At 32.3% G+C, this 21392-nt stretch overlaps 1 protein-coding gene across 2 annotated transcripts in view; it reads left to right on the top strand.

Moving 5' to 3' along the window:
- The first annotated feature begins 176 nt into the window (after positions 1-176).
- The window catches only part of LOC108917672 (regucalcin), a 35467-nt gene continuing 14251 nt past the window's right edge, over positions 177-21392 (top strand). Inside the window, exons 1-2 of one of the 2 annotated variants that reach the window (XM_018724397.1) lie at positions 177-544; positions 5817-6184. In XM_018724397.1, the coding sequence (XP_018579913.1) occupies positions 492-544; positions 5817-6184 (421 nt within the window). In that variant the 5' untranslated portion in view covers positions 177-491. The remainder of the gene's footprint in view (positions 545-5816; positions 6185-21392) is intronic. The other variant, XM_018724399.1, reaches the window with a different exon arrangement.

Raw genomic sequence — 21392 nt, 5'->3', positions numbered from 1 at the left:
AATTGCTGTAATGTGGGTCACTAACATATAACAATTATTGGTCAATCTAGCTTTCACTTTAAAAATTGAACAATTATTTATTTGTTGACAATTTTCACCCCACTTAAAGTAGTTTTATTTAATTAGCGCTTACCGCCGACTTCCTACTTAATTTTCTTTCCAAAACAGTATACTGCACACCTAAGAATTACCAGTGATACAGGGTATTACACGTTTTCTTTATTTCAACATTATTTTCCTGTATAAATAAAATAAGATATTATTACCCATTTAACCATAACGAATTCTTTCTAACTTATAATTTAGCAATCAAATTAGTTCCTCCACTTACCAAATAAGTGATCTGTTTCAATAGCTATGATTGCAAGCCATATCTAGAATTATTTCAAGTTTTGAGCATTGATTAGAATACACACACATCATAAAAGTGGATGTCGATATAACGCAGTGTTTTATTAGTGTATCAGTTTGAGTCGAAGAACATTACCAATATGTTGTATTTTGTTTTGTTGGGTGTCTCATTCTTAGCGGCTGCAGTTGAAGGGTAAGTTATTTCAATTTTTTTCAACATATTTCCTTAGTAAAGTAGAAGTAGCTTCCTCAATCATATAAAAATGTGAAAAATATGTTAATTTTTTTTAAATTTATTTTTTGAGAGATTGTACTTTTGGCAAAGATGGTAAACAAAAAATGGAAATTGTACAACCGCCAAAAATTTGAAAGATTGATTTTTTAATTATTCCAAGTGGTGACAATATGTTCCAATTTGAAGTTTTCTTTCAACTTTTACATTAGAAAGCTTCTGTGATTTAACAATAAAATCCATGTCTGTCGCTTTTTAAATACGGTAGTGTTATGGTAATTCAGATCTGGCGAGCATTGAACCTAAATTTTTATATATTATGCTATAGCTATAGTAATTACACGGATTACAGTGTTGTTTTATATACAACTTAAAAATACTAATCGTTATGTTGAATTCTTAAACCAACAGATACATTAAAACCGTTACAGATTTAGTTCCTAAACGTAAATAGGTACCTAGCATTCCTAATGTACTGCTTGCTGCTGTATAACAACCGTTTTTGAACTGCAAATACTAAAAGGCAAATATACATTATTTCCGCTATTTTTTGTATTGAACTAGGAGTAGTATTCATATAGATACCTTCCTGATCCATATAGGTACCTCTTTGAATCCATTGCCAAATAACACTTTATTTACTTATATTCCTATTAATTTTTGGTATCTATAAGTACATAAACGATGTACTTATACATAATCTTATCATGATCTTATCCAAGAATATCTGTTAAACCAACAAATTATAGATATTTAAGATTGTGTCTTTTTTTAATGTTTGTATCTAAATCAGGACATTTTATAGATAAAATATTCAAATTCAACATAGTTACCAAATTAATCTACTAAAATCACGCAAATAGACCCTGAAAAGTAACAAATTTCAACGATATATATTTTATATATAGGTACTAATATACTAATTTATTTTTATCATCAAAATAAGATTTTTTTACAAGCTGTTAAAGATTTTTGAATTCATGTGGTTTGTTGAACTCGGTCATAACTTCCTATCAATTTCGTATTTCAGAAAATATTTTTATCAATTATTGTTAGCGTTTTTTTCCATGACCGTTGAACGAAATTGCATTTTTTTCCAATTTTATCCTTTCAGCAGTCCGTTCCGGTTTGCACAAATTGAAGTGTGTATTACATGCTCCGGTTTTGCTATGAATGTATATTTGCTTTCATTGTTCTATTATTAATGTCAAGGTTTCTTTTCAAAGAAGAAAAACGACATGCCTAGGGCCATTATTTGCATTAAGCAGTGTATACACAGGTACCGCTCACATAATGCATGACGCCTACCATTTTTTTATTCTTTAATTACCGTAATAATTAATAATAGATATTTATGTTCGTTATTTCTTATCAACATTTACTGTGGTAAAGTATGGGGTTACCTTCGATTTTAAATACAATATATATTTCTTACATTGACCCCAACGTTCATTTAGTTTTTGAAAAAATGCTTTCTTTTACCAATTTTAATCAAAATAAAACACGTATTATACTGCATAAGAAATGCACGTATTCAATTTAGTTAAAAGAAACTTTCTACTTGCAGTGGTTTTTTATACGACAAAAAAATACCGTTTTAATAGTTGCATTTTGAAAGGACCAGTAAATGGGTTATTAAATTTGTTTATTGTAACAAATTCGTTTAATTCCGTTCTACGAAACGAATTATTATCGTTTAAGGTTTTAGATTTTTTTTCTTGCTGAATTACTTTATGGGTATATTGTGTTTCCAAGTCCGTGTCATAAGTTCAGGGGGTTATTTCTTGTATGTTTTTAGACCAAGGTTCTAAAGCCACTTGTTACAGGGTGTTGAAATTAATAAAAATATATCACATTCGTTGAGATATCTCAGATGTTTGGTGTAGATAGACGAAACTTGGAGCAATGGTTTACTCAATTCAGTGCCGCAACTATAAAAAAAGTTTGAGGGGACCGAATCTTATTAAGTGAAATGTCCCGAAAGAATAACTTCCTAAAAAAAATAGAAAAATTGCTTTTCGTACTGAATTAGAAATATACAGGGTGTCCCATAATAACGTGTACAATAGATGATCACAGATTCGTGGACACAAAATAGGCAGATTTAGGCTAATTCACTTATATCCAAAATAGCGTCGTTTGGCCGCTAGATGGCTTCGAAGTTCGTGAAAATTTTTAGAATTTTGTAAATAACTCGAATACGTATTATTCAATTTTGATTATTTTTGGGATGTGGACTTTTGCTTTGAATGTATATACACATTCTGGTGTTATACAGAGTGTTTTTTAAAACTTACTACTCCTACAAAATTGATGTATGGTGATAGTATCCGTTCATAACTTTTTCCTCTTTCGGGCAATATTAACAACTATTTTTTATTTGATAGGTGATACCATTTGGAAGTTTTTGGATCCCTTGTATAATTTTGATTAAGTGAGCGGTTTGGGTACAAAAAAATATGTTTTAAATGTCTACATTATCTTGCTACCCATATTACAATACTTAACAAAGTGCTAGAGTCACTGATTTTGTAGGTTGACTGTAATTTCAGTTTGATAATGTCAAGAGGACCAAAAACTTCCAAATGGTATCACCTATCAAATAAAAAATAATTCTCATTATTTCCCCAAAAGAGGAAAGTTATGAACCGATATTATCACCATACATCAATTTTGTAGGAGTTGTGAGATTTAAAAAACCCTCTGTATAACATCAAAATTTGTAGATTGAAAGCAGAAAATCGATTAATACATATTCGAGTTATTTACAAAATTTAAAAAATTTTCACGAACTTTGAGGTCATCTAGGGGTCAAACGAAGCGATTATGGATATAGGTGAATTAGCCTAAATCTTCCTATTTTGAGTCCACGAATCTGTGGTCTTCCATTGTACACGTTATTCTGGGACACCATGTATATTCCACGACTAATTGAAAGTTTGTGGGGGTGAGTAATTTTATTTAATTCCTTCGCGCTGGCAAATTAAATTTCAGATAAATTAAAGCAATAAGATCAAGATTACATTAAAACACAACATTCTGTTTCACCGGCTGTGATTGGTGTATTTTTTTACGAAATTCTATTCAACCAGTCAACGGTGGCATTATCGAGCATAGACGTAACAGTTTGTCATTGTTCATTGTAAACGAATCATTAATATTGGTAACGCCAAGATTTAGGGAATTCTCGTTACTAGTATTAGCCCTGTAATTTATTTATTTATTTATTTATTTATTTAAAATTACAACTGCTCACTGGAAAATCCCAATTTCAGAGCAGGGAAAATCAAAAAATATATAGTAAGTGATTACAAAATACAGTAGAAAAATGAAAAACACTTGAAAATACATAGTAGAAAATACTACAATATGTGATAAACAATAATAGTACATTATACTATAAGGGAGAGAAATGCGTTATTTTGGCAGAGGTGCAATTTGAAGCCCGGGCTACAATGCACCGAGGACAAAATAGCATCTCTCCCGAATGGTATATACTATTTTTTCCACGGTCTCATTAACTTAAAAACACATATTTTGTCATTATGAAGTAAGTAGCACCAGAATTATTGTATTCGGATTTGAGCATTTATTTAGTAGTCGTTGAGTTATTGTCATAACTACAAAATAAACAAACAAAAAGAATTGTCAAATTAAGGTGCTAGTTTGGTTTAGTTTAAAGTTTGTTTAGTGCACAATGAATAATTGTGAGTCGGAAGAGATTGTGGAGGCTGCAAATATTGCAATAAGCAATTTGCTGCCTACGAAGTCAAGATCTTTATACGATTTAGCCTACAATCGGTTCAAAAAGTGGTGCGCCAAGAAAAATGTTCAAGTATACAGCGAGAATGTTTTGTTGGCATACTTCAGTGAAAATGCAAAGAATTACAAGTCTTCCACATTATGGGCGCAATATTATATGGTTAAGTCATGCTTGATAATTTACGAAAACATAGATATAAGCAAATTCCCCAAGCTGATCGCATTTTTGAAAAGAACCGGTGACGGATATCAAGCGAAAAAATCGAAAATATTGACAAAGGGTGAAATGGACCTTTTTCTATCAAGTGCAGATGACAAAGAATTCTTAATGATTAAGGTAAGATTACTTTTGTTGTTAGGTATTTCAATTATTAAGTATTTTGATTTTTTATAGGTTGGATTAATTCTGGGGATTGCCGGAGCTTGTCGAACTGATGAACTAGTCAATTTAACTGTAGATGATATTGAGGATGTAGGCTCTTCCTTGATTGTAAAAATTCCAAACACTAAGACAAAGATTCCACGAACCTTTGTGTTACCGATGTGGGAAATATGCTTGAATTGTTTCGAAAATACCTGTCCCTTCGTCCTCCCCACGTCAAGCATAAGCGCCTTTTTTTTGTACTACAAAGCAGGAAAATGTAGTTCTCAGCCAGTTGGCAAGAATATCATGGGAAAAATTCCGAGTGTAGTAGCTTCGTATTTAAAATTACCTGATGCTGCATGTTATACTGGTCACTGCTTACCAAGATCTTCAGCGACATTACTGGCAGATGCTGGTGTGGATATCACGACAATAAAGCGTCATGCTGGTTGGAAATCAACGACAGTCGCTGAGGGTTATGTCGAGAACTCCATTGAAACTAAGACCAAAATTGCTAATCAGGTTTTAGTAGGTACCACTACTAGCGCAATCACAAAAACTGTAAATGTAAGCGAAAGTAATATTCCTTCTAATATTAATTTTGAAAATTGTACAAATGTAACATTTAATTTAAATGTCAATAAATAATTTCAATGTTATCTTTTTTTTGCATGAAAAACGTTCTCCATAATGTAAACTCCCTTGGGAGCATTATACTCCCTTGGGAATAATCGACTAATTCTGTTTTAATTTTGATGTCATACAAATTGATTTCTACTCCCGACTGTGGAAAAAACGTATTTAAACAACTAACTATAATAATAATATCACCTAAGCTCGACGGTCACGTGTCTTGTAAACATTTATGAAGGCTCTGTATATTGGAACAAATCATATATTTTAAATTTCGGTACCCTGCATCTTGCATCTTTTACAACCTCCTATAACTATAGTTATGACACATAATTTGAAAGTACCTTGTATATTTACTATTCTTTGCAAAAACCTTATACAAGTACCTCACCTAAATGTTTCACAATATACAGAGTACTCTAGTTCTAACCTTTGACTGAAGTTTTTTGACATATATCTTCTTAATTTTTCCAGTGCAAACTTCAGCGGTCCCTCAATTCAGCAAATCACCCCTCCCGTAGACCATGCAGAAGGTCCCACGTGGGACGGCCGAAAGAACATCCTATACTTCGTAGACATCCATTACGGAGGAGTGTTGGCTTACCACTACGACACCAACAAGCTGACGAGGGTAACCCTCAACGGAGAAGTTTCACCAGTGGTGCCCAGCAGGAAAGATCCGAACATCCTTCTGGTCGGCCTCAATAGGTCAGTCGTGGCGATCGAATGGGACGGGAATCTGGCGCTTGGAGGACAGCAGGTGTTGGCGACGGTGTCGAAGGACCATCCCACCAGCAGGTTTAACGATGGAAAGGCTGATAAGCAGGGAAGATTGTGGTGGGGTGAGTCATTTTGGAAAATCGTTTTGTTTGAGGTTAAATCTTGTAGGAGCTTTCCTTATAGCTTATATAATAGCTCCAATGTGGATAGTTCACTTAAAACAAAGGTCCTTGATTTGACAGTGTAAAATAAGAAATAGGAATATGCAATAGCTATTTTTATAACAAGTACGGAAAGTACAAATTTGGTTTGTTTGTGAATGATTATCTAATGAGTCCTATAATAATTTTGCATGCGTGTTAGTGTACTTCGCATGGCATTAGATTTGGCGAGTGAATTTACATTATTTTGGTTTGACTTTGCCACAACAGGCGTGCACTGCAATTATCGTTTTGCCACCTTGAGCGAATTTTTCAGTGGGAAGGCCTTTGCATACAAAATTTTATAACACAAGCTTCACAGTTCGCTAAAGGCAATTACCTACCATAAGATATACAGGACAAGGGGGTGCGTCTAATTGTTGACATTGACCACAGTTTTAGGGCAAGTTAGGCAGTCCGCGACCAGGAGGCATCGCGATAAGTCGTCAAAACTTAAAAAGCATGCCTTAAAAAGAGGCAAATTGTTATTTAAACTGTTATTATAGGGAAATAAAAGTATTGGAATAAATAATAATGATGAATATGTAATTTGTTAGATTTAAGAGCTTCGATCGCGATGCCCCCTGGATTCTGACGTCCTACAAACGTCAAAATTTGTGGGCAAACCTCACGCCCTTCCTTTGACTTATCTGATAGCGTAGTTTTACTAGATGGCATTCTTTTAATGAAAAATTTTAACTAGACTAATTTTTAGTGACGTTTTATTTTGCGTTGCGATTGTTGTTTCTAAGGGAAAAAATAAACAATAATATTAATAATCTTCAATAGATTAAAGTCAAATCTCAAAGAAAACATATTTTACTTGTCGAGCGACGTGTAAAATTCAGATAATATCTAAATTAATTTAAAATATAATATTAACAAGTTAATTGCAACTAACAATAAATTACGCAAAAATACATAATAAATAGCTAACTATACAGGGTGTCCCACCACGAACTCTATCGATGGATATCTGGGAAACCGCTTTAAGGATTTTTTGGAAATTGTCCGGTTATATCGGAAGTCGATACTAACTTTCGTATTTTAAATGGAACCCCCTGTGTATTATTGCATTTTTGGAAAGAGCATCTATTTTTAAGTTGAAAACATATCACTCTATACTTAGGACTGACCGTTTCCGAGATATTTCAGCTAAATTTTGTTTTCTCGGAAACACAGGTTTATTTTTTTGTGCAAATTGGACATTTTGTAGAGAAAGACCTAATTTATCGAATTTGACATGCAAATTTTTCAGTTTTTATACAGGGTGGTCAAAAAAAGTTATTGAATATAAAAAAATGTGGAAAACTCAAAATTTTTAAATGGAAACCCCAAATTTTTTATCGTATTCGCATTCTGCACTAAAATTAAGTATAACTTTGTTAAAGTTTACCTATACCTAAACCCAGTGGATTTCATTTTATTTACGAATAAACATTTCCCATTTCTTAGAATGATGTTTCCATTTGTTTCACACATTTTAGGTTGGCCCTGACAAGTAACTAACAATCAACATGACAACTGTCACAGGTTTTTAATTGTCAAATTTATTTTAATATATATTCAAAATGTCTTCCTTCAACTTTTCAACTTCTAAACATTATTCACACCTTTGGATTAGTTCCCTGCGGATCGCTGCTCTAATAGAATCCGATGGTAGATGCTCAAATGCTTGCCTTACTCTATGCATACAAATTTGACAATTAAAAACCTGTGACATTTGTCATGTTGATTGTTACTTACCTGTCACGGTAAACCTAAAATGTGCGAAACGAATGGAAGCATCATTTTAAGAAAAGGAAAATGTTTATTCGTAAATAAAATGAAAACCACTGAGTTTAGGTATAAGGAAACTTTAACAAAATTACACTTAATTTTAGTGCATAATGCGAATACGTTAAAAAAATTAGGGGTTTCCATTTAAAAATTTCGAGTTTTCCACATTTTCTGAACTTCATATTCGATAAAAAAAATTTGACCACCCTGTATAGAAACTGGAAAATTATCGTCAAATTCGATAAATTATGTCTTCCCCTACAAAATGTCCAATTTGCACAAAAAAGTAAAACTATGTTTCCGGGAAAACTAAATTTTGCTTAAAAATCAAAATATCTCGGAAACGGTCAATCCTAAGTATGGAGTGTGCTATATGTTTTCAACTTAAAAATATATGCTCTTTCCAAAAATGCAATAATATACAGGGGGTTCAATTTAAAATAAGAAAGTTAGTATCGACTTCCAGTATAACGGGAAGTACGATGAACTTAAAAATATTTTAGCTTGGTAAGCCCCACGGTCCATATCACACCATCACATTTCAAAAAAATCCTTCGAGCAGTTTCCCAGATATCTATCGATGGAGTTCGTGGTGGGACACCCTGTAGTCATAACAATATAATATATTATAACAGACAACTGATGTTTATTTATAACAAAATAATATAATAAAATGTATCCACAACTATTTTGCGGCCTATTCCCAAAACGTCTAATTTTTCGGACTACTGTCAGTTCTTAAACTATTTTTGATTCCATAAATATATGTTTATGAACGAGCATACTTTTGCTAGCTGAGACGTTAGCTGAGGTCGACAAGCTTGCGGGGTTATAAAAATGTAAGTTTTAACTTACAAATTCAGTTTTACTGTTGACCTCAGTAATTATATCTTTCTAATTTAATGTCAGAATGTCACTTTTTAGATGTGTACAACCGCTGATTGATTCTACTGATTATAGCGAAAGTAATTCCGTGAATGATGGACATAAAATAGTATGTAATATGTAAAAAGTGACACTTTACGTCTGGAAATGGGTTGATAGAACTTTGTTTTACGATAAAACGATAAAAAGTAATTATATTAATGTGAAATTAGTAACTTTTTAAAACTTTTTAAATAAATCATGTAATACAGGTATTAAAACATCGTAAGGCAACAAAATTATTGCGAAAGAAGAAACCTACTAAAGGTTAGAGAATAATTATTAAGACAGAAGTGTGATTTTGCTTGGATGGATAGTGAAAGCTCTTGTGGTACTCTTTATAGCTCTTTATGTGACCTTTTCTCTGTATCTGCGTATGCATTACGTATTTGCGCAATAGCATGTTCCATCAAATTTATCTTGTACATGATTTATTAAAAAACAAAATTCCTGTATATTTTGAACAACACTTCTGAAGTACCCTGAATTTATCTAGTGAATAAATAAATTAAAAATAGGCATATCTAATCAATCATCGGCTCCAGAAAATATCACAGCTTTTACCAAATGTGTTGAGGTTGAGATACATTCAATAACCGGTTGTGTCTAGACAGTTTCACTTTTCTTAAAAGTTGGGCAAACTCATACCTGAAGGTCGTTTCCGCAATTAAAACCTTTAAAACATACAGTACAATCAAAACGTTAAAATTGCAGATGCAATTATCGTACGAATTTTTGCTCTTAAAACCGATAAATGATTTCTAATCCGTGTGCAATCCATGGTTTTGTAATCTTGAACTTAAAGCGAGTCAACCAAGCAAGTAACAGCCGGTATTGATAATTTTGCACAAGTTTGCAGTACACTGTAATGGATTTTTGCCTTTATCCCTTTACATTATTGTTACTTCATACATACAAATGAGATTTTTGTGAAACTAGGCGGATGTTATGAAAATAAGAGATAAAAATTGGACAATCTACCTAAAGAGCTTCAGATAAATTTTGTGACAATACCGAAGCAATTCTGTCATGGACCATTTGAAAAAAACAAAGAATTTTCGTTTCAAACTAGAAGATTAAACGAAGTAGTGCCAAATAAACGGCTGCAAGAGGCAAGTGCAAGTGCAGTCGGTGAGCTATTCCGCCGAAGGACGCTGCTTTTAAAAGTTGGCAAAACTATATCAATACTGCGGTTAGAGAGACATTTTTTGTAAGACGTATTACAATATCCTTATACAAATCTCTACGGTGACTAATACTTTTTATGCGTTTGTCCCAGTTTTGTTAAATCAGTTTCTTTTTCATTTTTAAATCGTACCTTATTACGATTATAACCGAAAAATGTTTCAGTTACACATATTACAGCAGTAATTACAAAATTCATGCAGTTCGCACGGTAACATTGATGTTATGAAATTTTTTTAAATGAGGCCACGTATGCAGTTTTACTCAAACAAAGCAACAGGCTGCAATCTAATGGAGAAATCCTACAATGACGTTAGTGAACTTTATTTTGTCGTATTTAAATATTTGAACAGTAAAACATACAACCTGGTTAATGAATTGCATGGGAGAAGGGGTGACTTATTATTCTGCAGTATAACTTTTGAAGTTATTTATACTTAATCGCTTACGTCAGGTTTTCATATTCGCCTTATTGATTTTCGTCAATTTTACATTTCGCCATAAGTGGAAATAGAATAGCCCTAGCAAAATGTCCTCATTAAACAGGACCCACAGAGGTTACGCTGCTGCTATAACAAAAAAGCTTTTTGCTAAGTAATCCTAATAATTTTTTTGGTAATTTTTTATTTCGGTAACTATAGCACAATCTTGTAACCTAGCTAAATTTTTGTTCGTGGCTGATAGGTTTTTATACTGTAATGACGAATTCTCCGACAGCTTTTTTAACTTAAAATGTATCTATGACTTCTTAGACATTAATAACTTATTTTCTTGTCATAATTATATGCGTTTAACTTGATCCAGTAATTAACTTAAAGTTTCACTTTATATTTAAAAGGTTACAAGCAAAAAGCAAGAGACCTATAATATAGCGCCATCTATTGGCTATTGTAGCTTTATTTTCTTCACAAAGTTGAAATCATTAACCCTCTTTCTAAAGCCTTACAGCATCAAAATGTTGACTTACAAAAAGCTAGCATTTTATTAGGAAATCTTTTGAATAAACTGATAGAAATCAGAGATCAAAATTCATTCTATGGTTTGCTAAACGAGTACAGAGATCTAGCAAAAGGTTGAGGGGTAACTGTTTTCAAAAATAGAAGGGGGAAGACAACGAAGCGCTATTTTGATAAGTTATCAGAAAATGAGAGAATTTCAAACGCTGAATCGTACTTCAAAGTCAACGTGTGCTATTGCTGTTTAGATATATGTATTAATTTCTCAAACTGAACAAATATTTCACAGCCTCTATGATCTGATATGTTTGAAGTCTTACGACCGGATAAATTCTGATCCTTTTCAAACGACATAATCAAAAAGGAATCCGGAAAACTGACTAATAAATATAATAAAGATATGTCAGTTGACCTCTGTGAACAATTAATTTCTTTGAAAATCTGTTTAAAATCTGAAATTCGGAAAATTCATTCTATTAAGGAACTCGCAGAATTATTGCTGATAAAATTCAATAGCCTTGCCTCCAATTTTCCGGAGGTAATAACAGCATGCTTCCTATTTTTGACCCTTCCGGTTACAACTGCAACAAGTGAAAGAAGCTTTTCTAAGTTCAAATTGATGAAACATTATCTTCGAACTTCTATGGGATAAGACTGACTATCGGTCTTATCAATACTGTCCATAGAAACATAAAATCTTGAAAAACTAAATTTTAATAAATAAGTTTGTATAAAAAAAGGCAAGAAATGTGCCTATTTGCAAATATTATTTGATTAACTTTTGGGCTTCGTCGCAAGTGAGTAAAAGGAGCCCCCAACAAATTTTGATACAGGTCCCATTTAAACTGAAACAGACATTGATTTGTTTAATGAAACCAATGCTTTAAAGTTGCATTTTCCTGAAAACTAATTTGATGATCCACAAACCCCATTACAATATTTTTTTACTAATGACTTAATTTCAACATTTTCGAACACAGCAATAGCGCTAAGAACATTACTTAGGTATGTACCTTGTCGGTTTCAGTTGCATCTGGTGAAAGGTCCTTCAAAGTTGAAAATTATAAAAAACTATTTAAGATCAACAGTACACCAGCAAAGACTAAATAATTTAGCTATAGTTTCAATTGAACATGAAATCTTAGACAGTTTGGATACAAGAAAATTGATAGCAGAGAAGAGTTAAATTTCTGTAGATAAATATTAGCACAAGATGGTTCTACACTTAACTAAAGAAAAATCAGTAACTAATAATAAAAATAAATGGTTAAAGTATTATACCCATACTGTACTCCTTATCCTTATGCATAGGTATGTTAATCGTTTACATAACATCTTTCTTTTATGTTACATAATGTATACAATATACCTACAGTCAAAGCCGGTTGAGTATTATTAAATATATTACTGATGATATTTGTATGAATAGCGGTCAGTGCGTCCTTCCTATTGCAATATTATAGCCGTAGGTAAAATATTTTTAATCGTTAAAAAGCAGGTCTGAAATAAGATAATACGAGGACTGTTCAGAAAATAACCGACCTTTGAATGGAGGTGCAACAAAAATTGTTCCTGGTTTGATGACGGAACAACAGAAAGAAAATTGTGTATATGTTTGTGTGTCCTTGAACAATGAAACATTCATTCAAAGGATCATAACGGGAGACGAAAACTGGGTTTACGGCTATGACATTGTGACAAAAATTCAATCATCACAATGAATTGGATCAGTCTCGATCCGAATCAAAGTGATGCTCACTGTTTTTTTTTTTCGACTTTCACGGATTTGTGTATTTTGAATTCTCACCTCAAGGTGAAACAGTGAACCGCGTGTACTATCAAGGCGTTTTACAACGGTTACGTGAAAAATCCGCAAAAAGAGAGTTCTGGCGAGACAACCCATGGTTCTTGCATAATGACAATGCGCCTACATACTCAGCTCTGTTAATTCGTTAGTTTTGTTCCAAAAATCAGATTACTGTCCTCCCTGAGCCTCCTTACTCACCAGACCTGGCTCTTTGCAATTTTTTCCTATTTCCGAAATTAAAATCAGTGCTGAAAGAACAAATTCGTCACTAACTTTAAAGGAGGTAAAGGTGAAGGCGACAAGGATCAGTAATGTATAAAAATAAAATTAAATAACGATATTTTCTGAACAGACCTCGTATAATCAGCAAATTTTTCTTATTGGCCGATCAGTACCACAGTCTCATTTAACTGCTGTCGGCTTTTTAATCTAATAATTCAAAATTTAAATTTATTGAAACTAAATTTGGGTGAAAGTCGATCTAAATAATAGTTTTTTATGCAAGGATATAGAAATGTTTGTACATTCTGCAGAGAAATTGTTGAAAAAAAAAAACAATTGGTTTCGAATTTGCAAAATACTCTTTTTCCTACATCAATAAGCAAACCAGCCACTTAACGCACTCCTAGCAGTGCGTAAAGGCGTATTTTAACATACCAATTTTATTACTAGTGAACTATCTGGATTTAAAACAAAACTATGCTGCGAAGAATACATAAAATAATTTATATTTAATTAAAAATGGTAGTATTCGTAAATTAGGATAATTCATAATCCACCGTATCCTCCATCACACAAATCGTTGGCTCCTAGAAGAAACTTTCACCTTAAAATGTAGGATGGACCTGGATTATTATTACTTAATTTTAAACGATATTTAGGTACTTTCCCATATATTACATATTGCGTAAAAAGTACATAGTCCAATAAAATTTCACGAACTTGTGTAATATTTGTAAATAAAAAATTACACGATTTCCATATTTCCGTGTCGTTCCTACAATTTGCACAAATAGTACCACACATTTTCGTTTATAGTTATTAACAGTAATTGAAGGTTGTTAATTTTATTATACAACAAACTTTGCAAAGGTGGCATAAGCCTAGATGAAACAAATTTTCTTAACGGGTCTTTGGTTTAGTATGTTTCACATTTTAAGCTTGTTTTTGACAAAAATTACATGATAGCGGTTGGTATACATCGTGAAATTATTTTAGTGTGGCAGGAAATTTATGATAAAGTCTCGAAAGTTCTTTTGCCATACAGGATGTTGTCACCGAATTTTCCACATAATTATTATTCAAGAAAATATATGCAATATCCAATTATATATTTCTATAAACGTTTTCGATTACTTGCCCTAATAATTTAACCTAAAAGGTTATGTTACGAACTAATTGCTTTCTAATCTTTTTACGGTAAAACTGTTAGGCAAATTCAAGATTTCAGCAACTGTCTTCTTGTTTCTTAAAATTATGCAAACGAATATTCTGGGAAGTTAAGTCAAAATAATGATTCATCGATTCAAGATGCCATTGAGGTCCATACACCTAAAGATAACGAAAAGTTGGTATATAAAAACACTATTAAATTGGCACAATGCTGTTAGGAAACGGTGCCAAATTATCATTAAATCAATAATTGGTAATGAGTCTTTGCAACTGGAATTTTTTTCGCGGTTTTTTTATTGCAAATGCTGCTCAAACGTAAATTTGTTATTAAATTTTACATCGACAAAATGGTATTTCGCAAATATTTTTCACATTGCTGCAGTCATTTTTTACAGTAATAGTTGATTCTATTGAAGTAGGAACACAGTAGAATAGGTGTCTTCAAAAACTACAGTTAATTTATAGAGAATGGATTATAAGATTAAATTGCAGGTCGGTTTGTGGTGGATTTAAAAAAAGTTACACCAAGTTTCTCTTCCAGTAATCATATCACGAAATCTCCTGATTTACTACTGCTCTTTCGTTCTAGTGTTAAATTTACGTTTTTAAATAAAATGTCGCTTCAATTTGTGTCAAGTATATATTGTTGTATTAACCGAAGCGAATTTTTCGCTTGATTTAAATATTTTGCATAGTTTCTTTGAAAATGTAAAATTTCACGAACTGGAATTAATTTCAAAAATTTATTTCTAGCATTCCAAATGTCAGTATAGTTTTAACTGCAAAGCGGTCTCAATCGACCTATAAAAAAAGTGAGATGTTGTAAATGAATAAGGACAGAAAAAGTTGATTTGTTGCAATTGCGTTTTGCATCTGACTATTGAACGTTCCGCATGAAGACTCCCAAAAATGCGATGCATAGAAATTAAAAATGCTCCTACTATTGTCCAGATTTGCCAACTCTGCGGTGTATGTGTCGTACATATATTTTCTCTAATGTAATGAAATATTTTTGGGCAGTTGCACCATTAAAACTTTTGTTCTATCAGCCTTATTTTCCAATTTGTAATAGATATGTAACATAATCATAAAACCATTAGAAATAAAATGTAACATAATCTTGACCTTTATTGCAAACCGCGTTGTAACTAACCGGATTTAAATGTTAGCGTTAAGGCGGCTTCGCAAGAACGGACGAAAAACGAAAAAGGAAAATTTAATCGCGAACATCAAAGACCCAGCAAAAATGTATACTTTTTGTGAGCATTCTGCTTAGCACAAGTCTAGTTTAGTTAAACAATTTCACACGTTTTATATTTTTTACGCACATCGTCCGTGCGTGTAAACGCTTATAAAAAGCTCTGTGTTTGGCAAACCTCAATAATTCATATATTTCAAAGAAACATCACCTTGAAATCGTTGCTCTAGTACGTCTGCAATCCTCCGTTTGAACCTGCTTTTTGCGACGACAAGCAAGCGATTCGCTTTGGTCGACGATTCGTTTTAAACCACAAACGTAAGCCTATTCGGATCTGCTCCATTCCGAAGGCACACAAGAGACTAATCAAATTATTGGTCAATCTTACGATCGCTTTGCGAAAGGCGTTCTCGCCTTGCTGCTCTTTCTTTCTATGAAAATATACAGGCTGCCTGAATTGTTAGGGGATCCTCTTCGCGAAAATCTCACTTTTAGCGGACTTAACCCGTTGTCCAAAAAATATGATGAATTTGTTTTAAAAATAAAAAACCTTTATGCTTTCAAATCAGTTTCGTCGCCTTCCAATACAATGCTCTTATGTCAACGTTTTTTCCAACTCTCGAAACAGTCTGAAAAGTCCTCTTCCGGTATGGCCTTCAATGGCGATTCGATTCGGCTTTTACTTCCTCGATCCTGGTCTTTTGATATTAAGGAATAGCCAGAAGTCACTCGGTGCTAAATCAGGCGAATACGTTGGTTGCGGAACGCTATGAGTAGAATTTTTGACGAAATTGTATTGAATTATCAATGCTATGTGAACCGGTGCATTATCATGATGCAAAAACCAAGAGTTGTCTGTCCGTAATTCCGGCCTTTTGCGGCGAATAGCATGACGCAAGCGACGCATAACACTCAAATAATATTCCTTGTTAACAATTTGGCCGGTTGGAAGAAATTCATAGTACACTACGTCACGATAATCAAAGAAAACTGTTAACATAAACTTGATTTTTGAGTGACTGGCATGGTTTTTTCGGTCTTGATTCACTCGATTGATCGGCCATTTCCGGGTCGTAAGTGTAGATCCAAGTCTCGTCTCCAGTAATAGTCCAGTCACTGCGAAGGCGAAAATAAAGTAAAAGCTCCCAATTTTTTCGGACTTCCCTGAAAATTTGCATACACGCTCATCTGACCCCCCACTTCAAAAGTTATATTATCTAGATGTGTGCTTTTTTCAATTTGGTGGTGAAAACTACCCTTGTACGAAAAAAATGCGAAAATCGCAGATTTACGTTTAAAGATTCAATTCATGTTCAAATATGTTGGGTAAAGTTTCTTTCATGTTTTTTAATATAATTTATGAAATTTAATTATTTTTCAACCCTTAAAAATCCTTAAAAACTAACCTTCCATGGCCAAAAAAATAAAAAAAAGTTTTTAACAGTTAACATTCACAATCTATTGCATTTCTTTTGTTATTCATTAGAAAGCTTACGAGTAATTACAAAGTTGCAACCCTTAAAAACCATCCCTTATAATAAAATAAAATATTATTGAAGGCTTGAGATGTTTTAATGGTATGCATATGCTGAATTATAAACTTTTAAATTGGTTTTCAAATGATCTATGATATATTGCAACTTTTCAGCCACCCAAAAAACCCTTATGGAAGACCTACCCCTCATAACCTACAACCTACCCCTTATAAAAAAAAATTCCTAAAAATCATATGTGAGTATGGTGATATAATTATTTTTTTTTAATTTTATTGAATTTATTGTTAATATTTTTTTATTAAATTATATCAAATAAAAAAAATGTTATATTCATTATAAATGGATACGTGTGTGTGTGTGTATGTACATTATTAAAATACTTACTCAAATCAGTTCATAAGTGCTCCAAAAGTCTTGGAGCTTAGTTTTGAGCTTCTAACGGTCATAAATCAGTCAAATTTTGTCCTACAAACATTTAAAAAAAGCAAATTGTTCAGTAAGAAAAAACCTGAAATTTCTTATTATATAATTTTTTTATAACTTTGTTAGTTTTTAAAATATTTTGTAAGAAATTCCATTTTTTAAAAAATTTAAAAATTTTATTCAAAAGTAAATGATTTTTTTTTAAATCTATGCTTCTAAAATCGTTCAAATTCCCAGAATCTACTGCTAACACATAAATAAAGTAAATTGCAGAAGGAATACGTTTAATTTTTTTTCCTTCAAGTCATTAATTTTAATACCGATTTTGATTGTAACTTCATTAGTTTTCATGCTAACGACTTCTACCACCTCTCAATTTAAGGTCTTTTCAAGAAGGTGTTATATAAGTTTTTCTCGAAAAACCTTTCCGCTACAGGACGTTGAACGTTTCGATTATAGTTATTTTCGAAATTGACTTCAACTTCTGGGAGTCATAACTCGGGTTCTATACTATTTACAAAAATTTAAAAAAGTAATCTCTTTGCTATTTAATACCTTAATTTTTGCCTATGATCATTATTTTGATAAAACTTGTAGTTTTTGAGATATTCGCGAAAAATGGCTCAAAAACATGCATTTTTTGGGCTAAAAACGAACATGTTCCACTGTACTCAAAAAGTATTGACTGCAAAAACAATTCTTATAGAACATTTTTTTGCTTATAATTCGTCCCTCTATCGAATCGTGAGGTTATTTCCTCCAGAAGGGGTGGCATCCACCCCTAGGGTAAAAGCACATATCGGCACTATCCTACCTTTTGTTTCTTGGGCTATTCCCTAGCTGCAGTTCAAATTTCACGTCAATCCATTCCATCCGAAAAAATTGGTAGCCAAATTGCTTCAGTGACTGGACTATATACAGGGTCGGAAAGTCCCCATGGTTCATCGGCCGTTACGTGAGAACGATAAAGAAAGTCATAGAAATCCGTGCGATAGAGATTTTGCCCTTCCACGAATAAGATCCACTTCTTATCTCTCGGCAAACCGAGTACCTTCCCAGATAAAAATATGTTATTTGTGAAAGTATGTTAAGTGCATAAGAAATATTATTAAAGGTCAGAGATTCGCTTGATTTTTCGGCGAGCCGTGGCGTGGCGGAAGGGTGGTGGAAGTGAACGACAGCGAGTCCGAAAAAATGACGATAATATTCATAATCCTACCGTTAAAAAAGCGAAGTTCGCTTGAAAATAATATATTTGACAGTCTGCAACTCCGTTGTTTTTCAACGAATCTTGACGATTTTTCTTTTAACTTAAAGCTCTTTTCATAAGATTGCCGAATATGTAATAATATAGAACTATATCACGCTCGTGCGTCATTTTGCAACTAAGCTAAAAAATAAAAAAAAATTCTAGGTTGCAAATTTGAAATTAAAAAAAATATATAGATTTCAATGTACCTATTATTATTGTTTATAAGGCCATAACTTGTAAACTATTCAACTTACCGATTCCAGATTTCGTGCGAGTTATTAGACAGTATTAGGAATGAGAGGATGCGATGCCAAAACGTTCTGGTAATAATAACGCAGTTTATAAATGTTTCATTCAAAAGTCATAAATAAACTTCTGTTTATAACTTTTGATATAATCAATATTTTTTAACGCTCGAGGGCTAATTTTGTAGGCCTTTTGAAAGGAAAAAAAAAAGTACCTTACTGTTTTCTCGTGGAAATGAAAAGAACAAGCGAAAAACATGAATTTACGTAAAAATTATACAATTAACCACCCTGTAAACAATCTTCCCCCCATTTTTATGACTGTGGAAACTAATGTTATTGTACATAATATTTAGCATCTATAGTGATAAAATCAGCTTGCCGAAACAAAAAGTCGCGAAATGGTAATTTCCCAGCTCTTTTTCCTGGCCTAAGAGAGGCGTTTTTGTAACCGTTGCGATTTTATGAAAATTCGAAAATGTAGCCGATTTTCGAACACGAAACTTTTAAATCTTAAAAAGCACTTTTTTATGAACAATTTGACCCTTCTCATATCCCCAAGTATCGAAATGTACCGCACTTTATAACTTGCCATTGCGTCAAGTTTCTTTTATTACACTTTTTTAAATGTATTAATCGTTTAGAGCTCACTAAACAATATTTAACGTCACAAAAATGTAAAAAATATTACATTAATTATAAACAATATTTTACTAAATATGGAACCCGCCACTGGTCTCCCAGCCTTTTGTTTATATGCAATAGCATAGCGGGCGGTGATTGGTGATGTAATCAAATTTAACGCTTCACTTTCACGGATAATTTAGGAGTTAAGTGTGAAGATGAACTAACCCATTTGCATCTGTGTAGATAATAGATACGATTTTTAGAGAAAGGTGTCACACTGTTTTATTGTGTCGAAAAATCCAACGAACTGAATAAATTCAGTTTCTGACGAATTTGTGGGAATAAAAAAAGAACTGCTGATGTAGCATTGAAAAGTAACTTTCACGAACTTTTATAAAATCGTGAAATATGTGAAACTTGAAAAACTTTCTTGTTAATAAATCGGTTTAAATCGTAAGAAATACCTATAAATATAAATAAAATGTTCATTGATTGCCGTGAAAGCCGACATTTATTTTTATGTATATTTTTACGTACCTATAACTTTTCGATGTTTCCTTATTTTTATATATAAGTAATGTGTATTATACAGGGTGGCCAAATGAAAACGAAACAGAGCCATTTTCATAAACTGCGTCAAGTTTGTAGAAAAACTAATAATGTAATGTTTATTAAACATAAACTCAAAAACATAGTTTTTGGACTGTATATGAATAAAAATTTTATCACATAAAACAAGAATGTATGTTTTGTAATCTATACTATCTGCAAACATTTAAAGTTATTAAAGTGCATTTAGTTATAAACGCACACTAGGGCAAGGTCTGAGAATGGAAAATTTAAACAATCACTTCGCGTTACAATCGGTTACAGTCGTTGAAGTGGTCTTGCTTTACGTTTGTAGGAATCCGCTTCTGCAATCTTTCTGCAATAATTTGCACATGCAAATTGCGAATAAATTTTTAACCATTTAAAGAACGCATTTATTTATGAATCATTCTAAGTGTTGGAATTACATTCATGGAATATAAAAAAATTTTCAACGTGACAAGTAACTTTTTAAAATTTGTTGTGGCATGGAAACTGCTTGTCTCAAAGGTAACCCGGGTCCAAATTCATTTGAACTCCTCGTATACCAGATTTACTGATATCCTGGTTTAGTTATACATACCAAAAATATGGGCTTTTTCAATTTTTTTGTCTGTTTCGTACAAAAATACCACCACCGTTTTCAGCGGGTCGAAATACGCTCATTTGCATGCTTTTATCTATATTTCATATGTTAATCATTTTTGTTTAGGAATTTTCATTAGATAGCTATAAAAAAAATTACCAACATATATCTTTTTTTAATTGCAATTAAGTGCCGTTTTAGACACTAATAAGTGATTTTTTGGCATAGCTGTACATTTAACTAGAAACAATTACTAACTTTTCTTCAATGAAATGGTTATACCAGAATAATTTTTATTTTTGAACTACTTTTATATTAAATTAAGAAATATTTGCTATACAAATACTTAAAAAAAGTACTCACCCCTTTCTCTGGAACATTACGCATAAATCTATCTATTCCATCTTTTAGCAAGCTATTACAGTGTTTAAGGACATTATTCAACTGTTTAATAAGTGTTTTACATCAATTATTTAGGGGCTATGGCTGATACGCTCTGTGCAACAAGACTCTATTTAAAAAATCGTAATAAAATTATTTTATTAATGCTCAGATAAACACTTAAAGAATAATTACGAAGATGTTTGCAAGTTGACAAATAAGTACCGGGGTCATTATTATAAAGGCGTTATAAATCAATTTTGTTCCGCGAGCTAAAAAATGCTTTAATAA

This window comes from Anoplophora glabripennis, unplaced genomic scaffold, assembly GCF_000390285.2.
Source record: "Anoplophora glabripennis isolate ALB-LARVAE unplaced genomic scaffold, Agla_2.0 scaffold44, whole genome shotgun sequence".
NCBI lineage: Eukaryota > Metazoa > Arthropoda > Insecta > Coleoptera > Cerambycidae > Anoplophora > Anoplophora glabripennis.
This window is presented reverse-complemented; position numbering and strand designations above follow the sequence as displayed.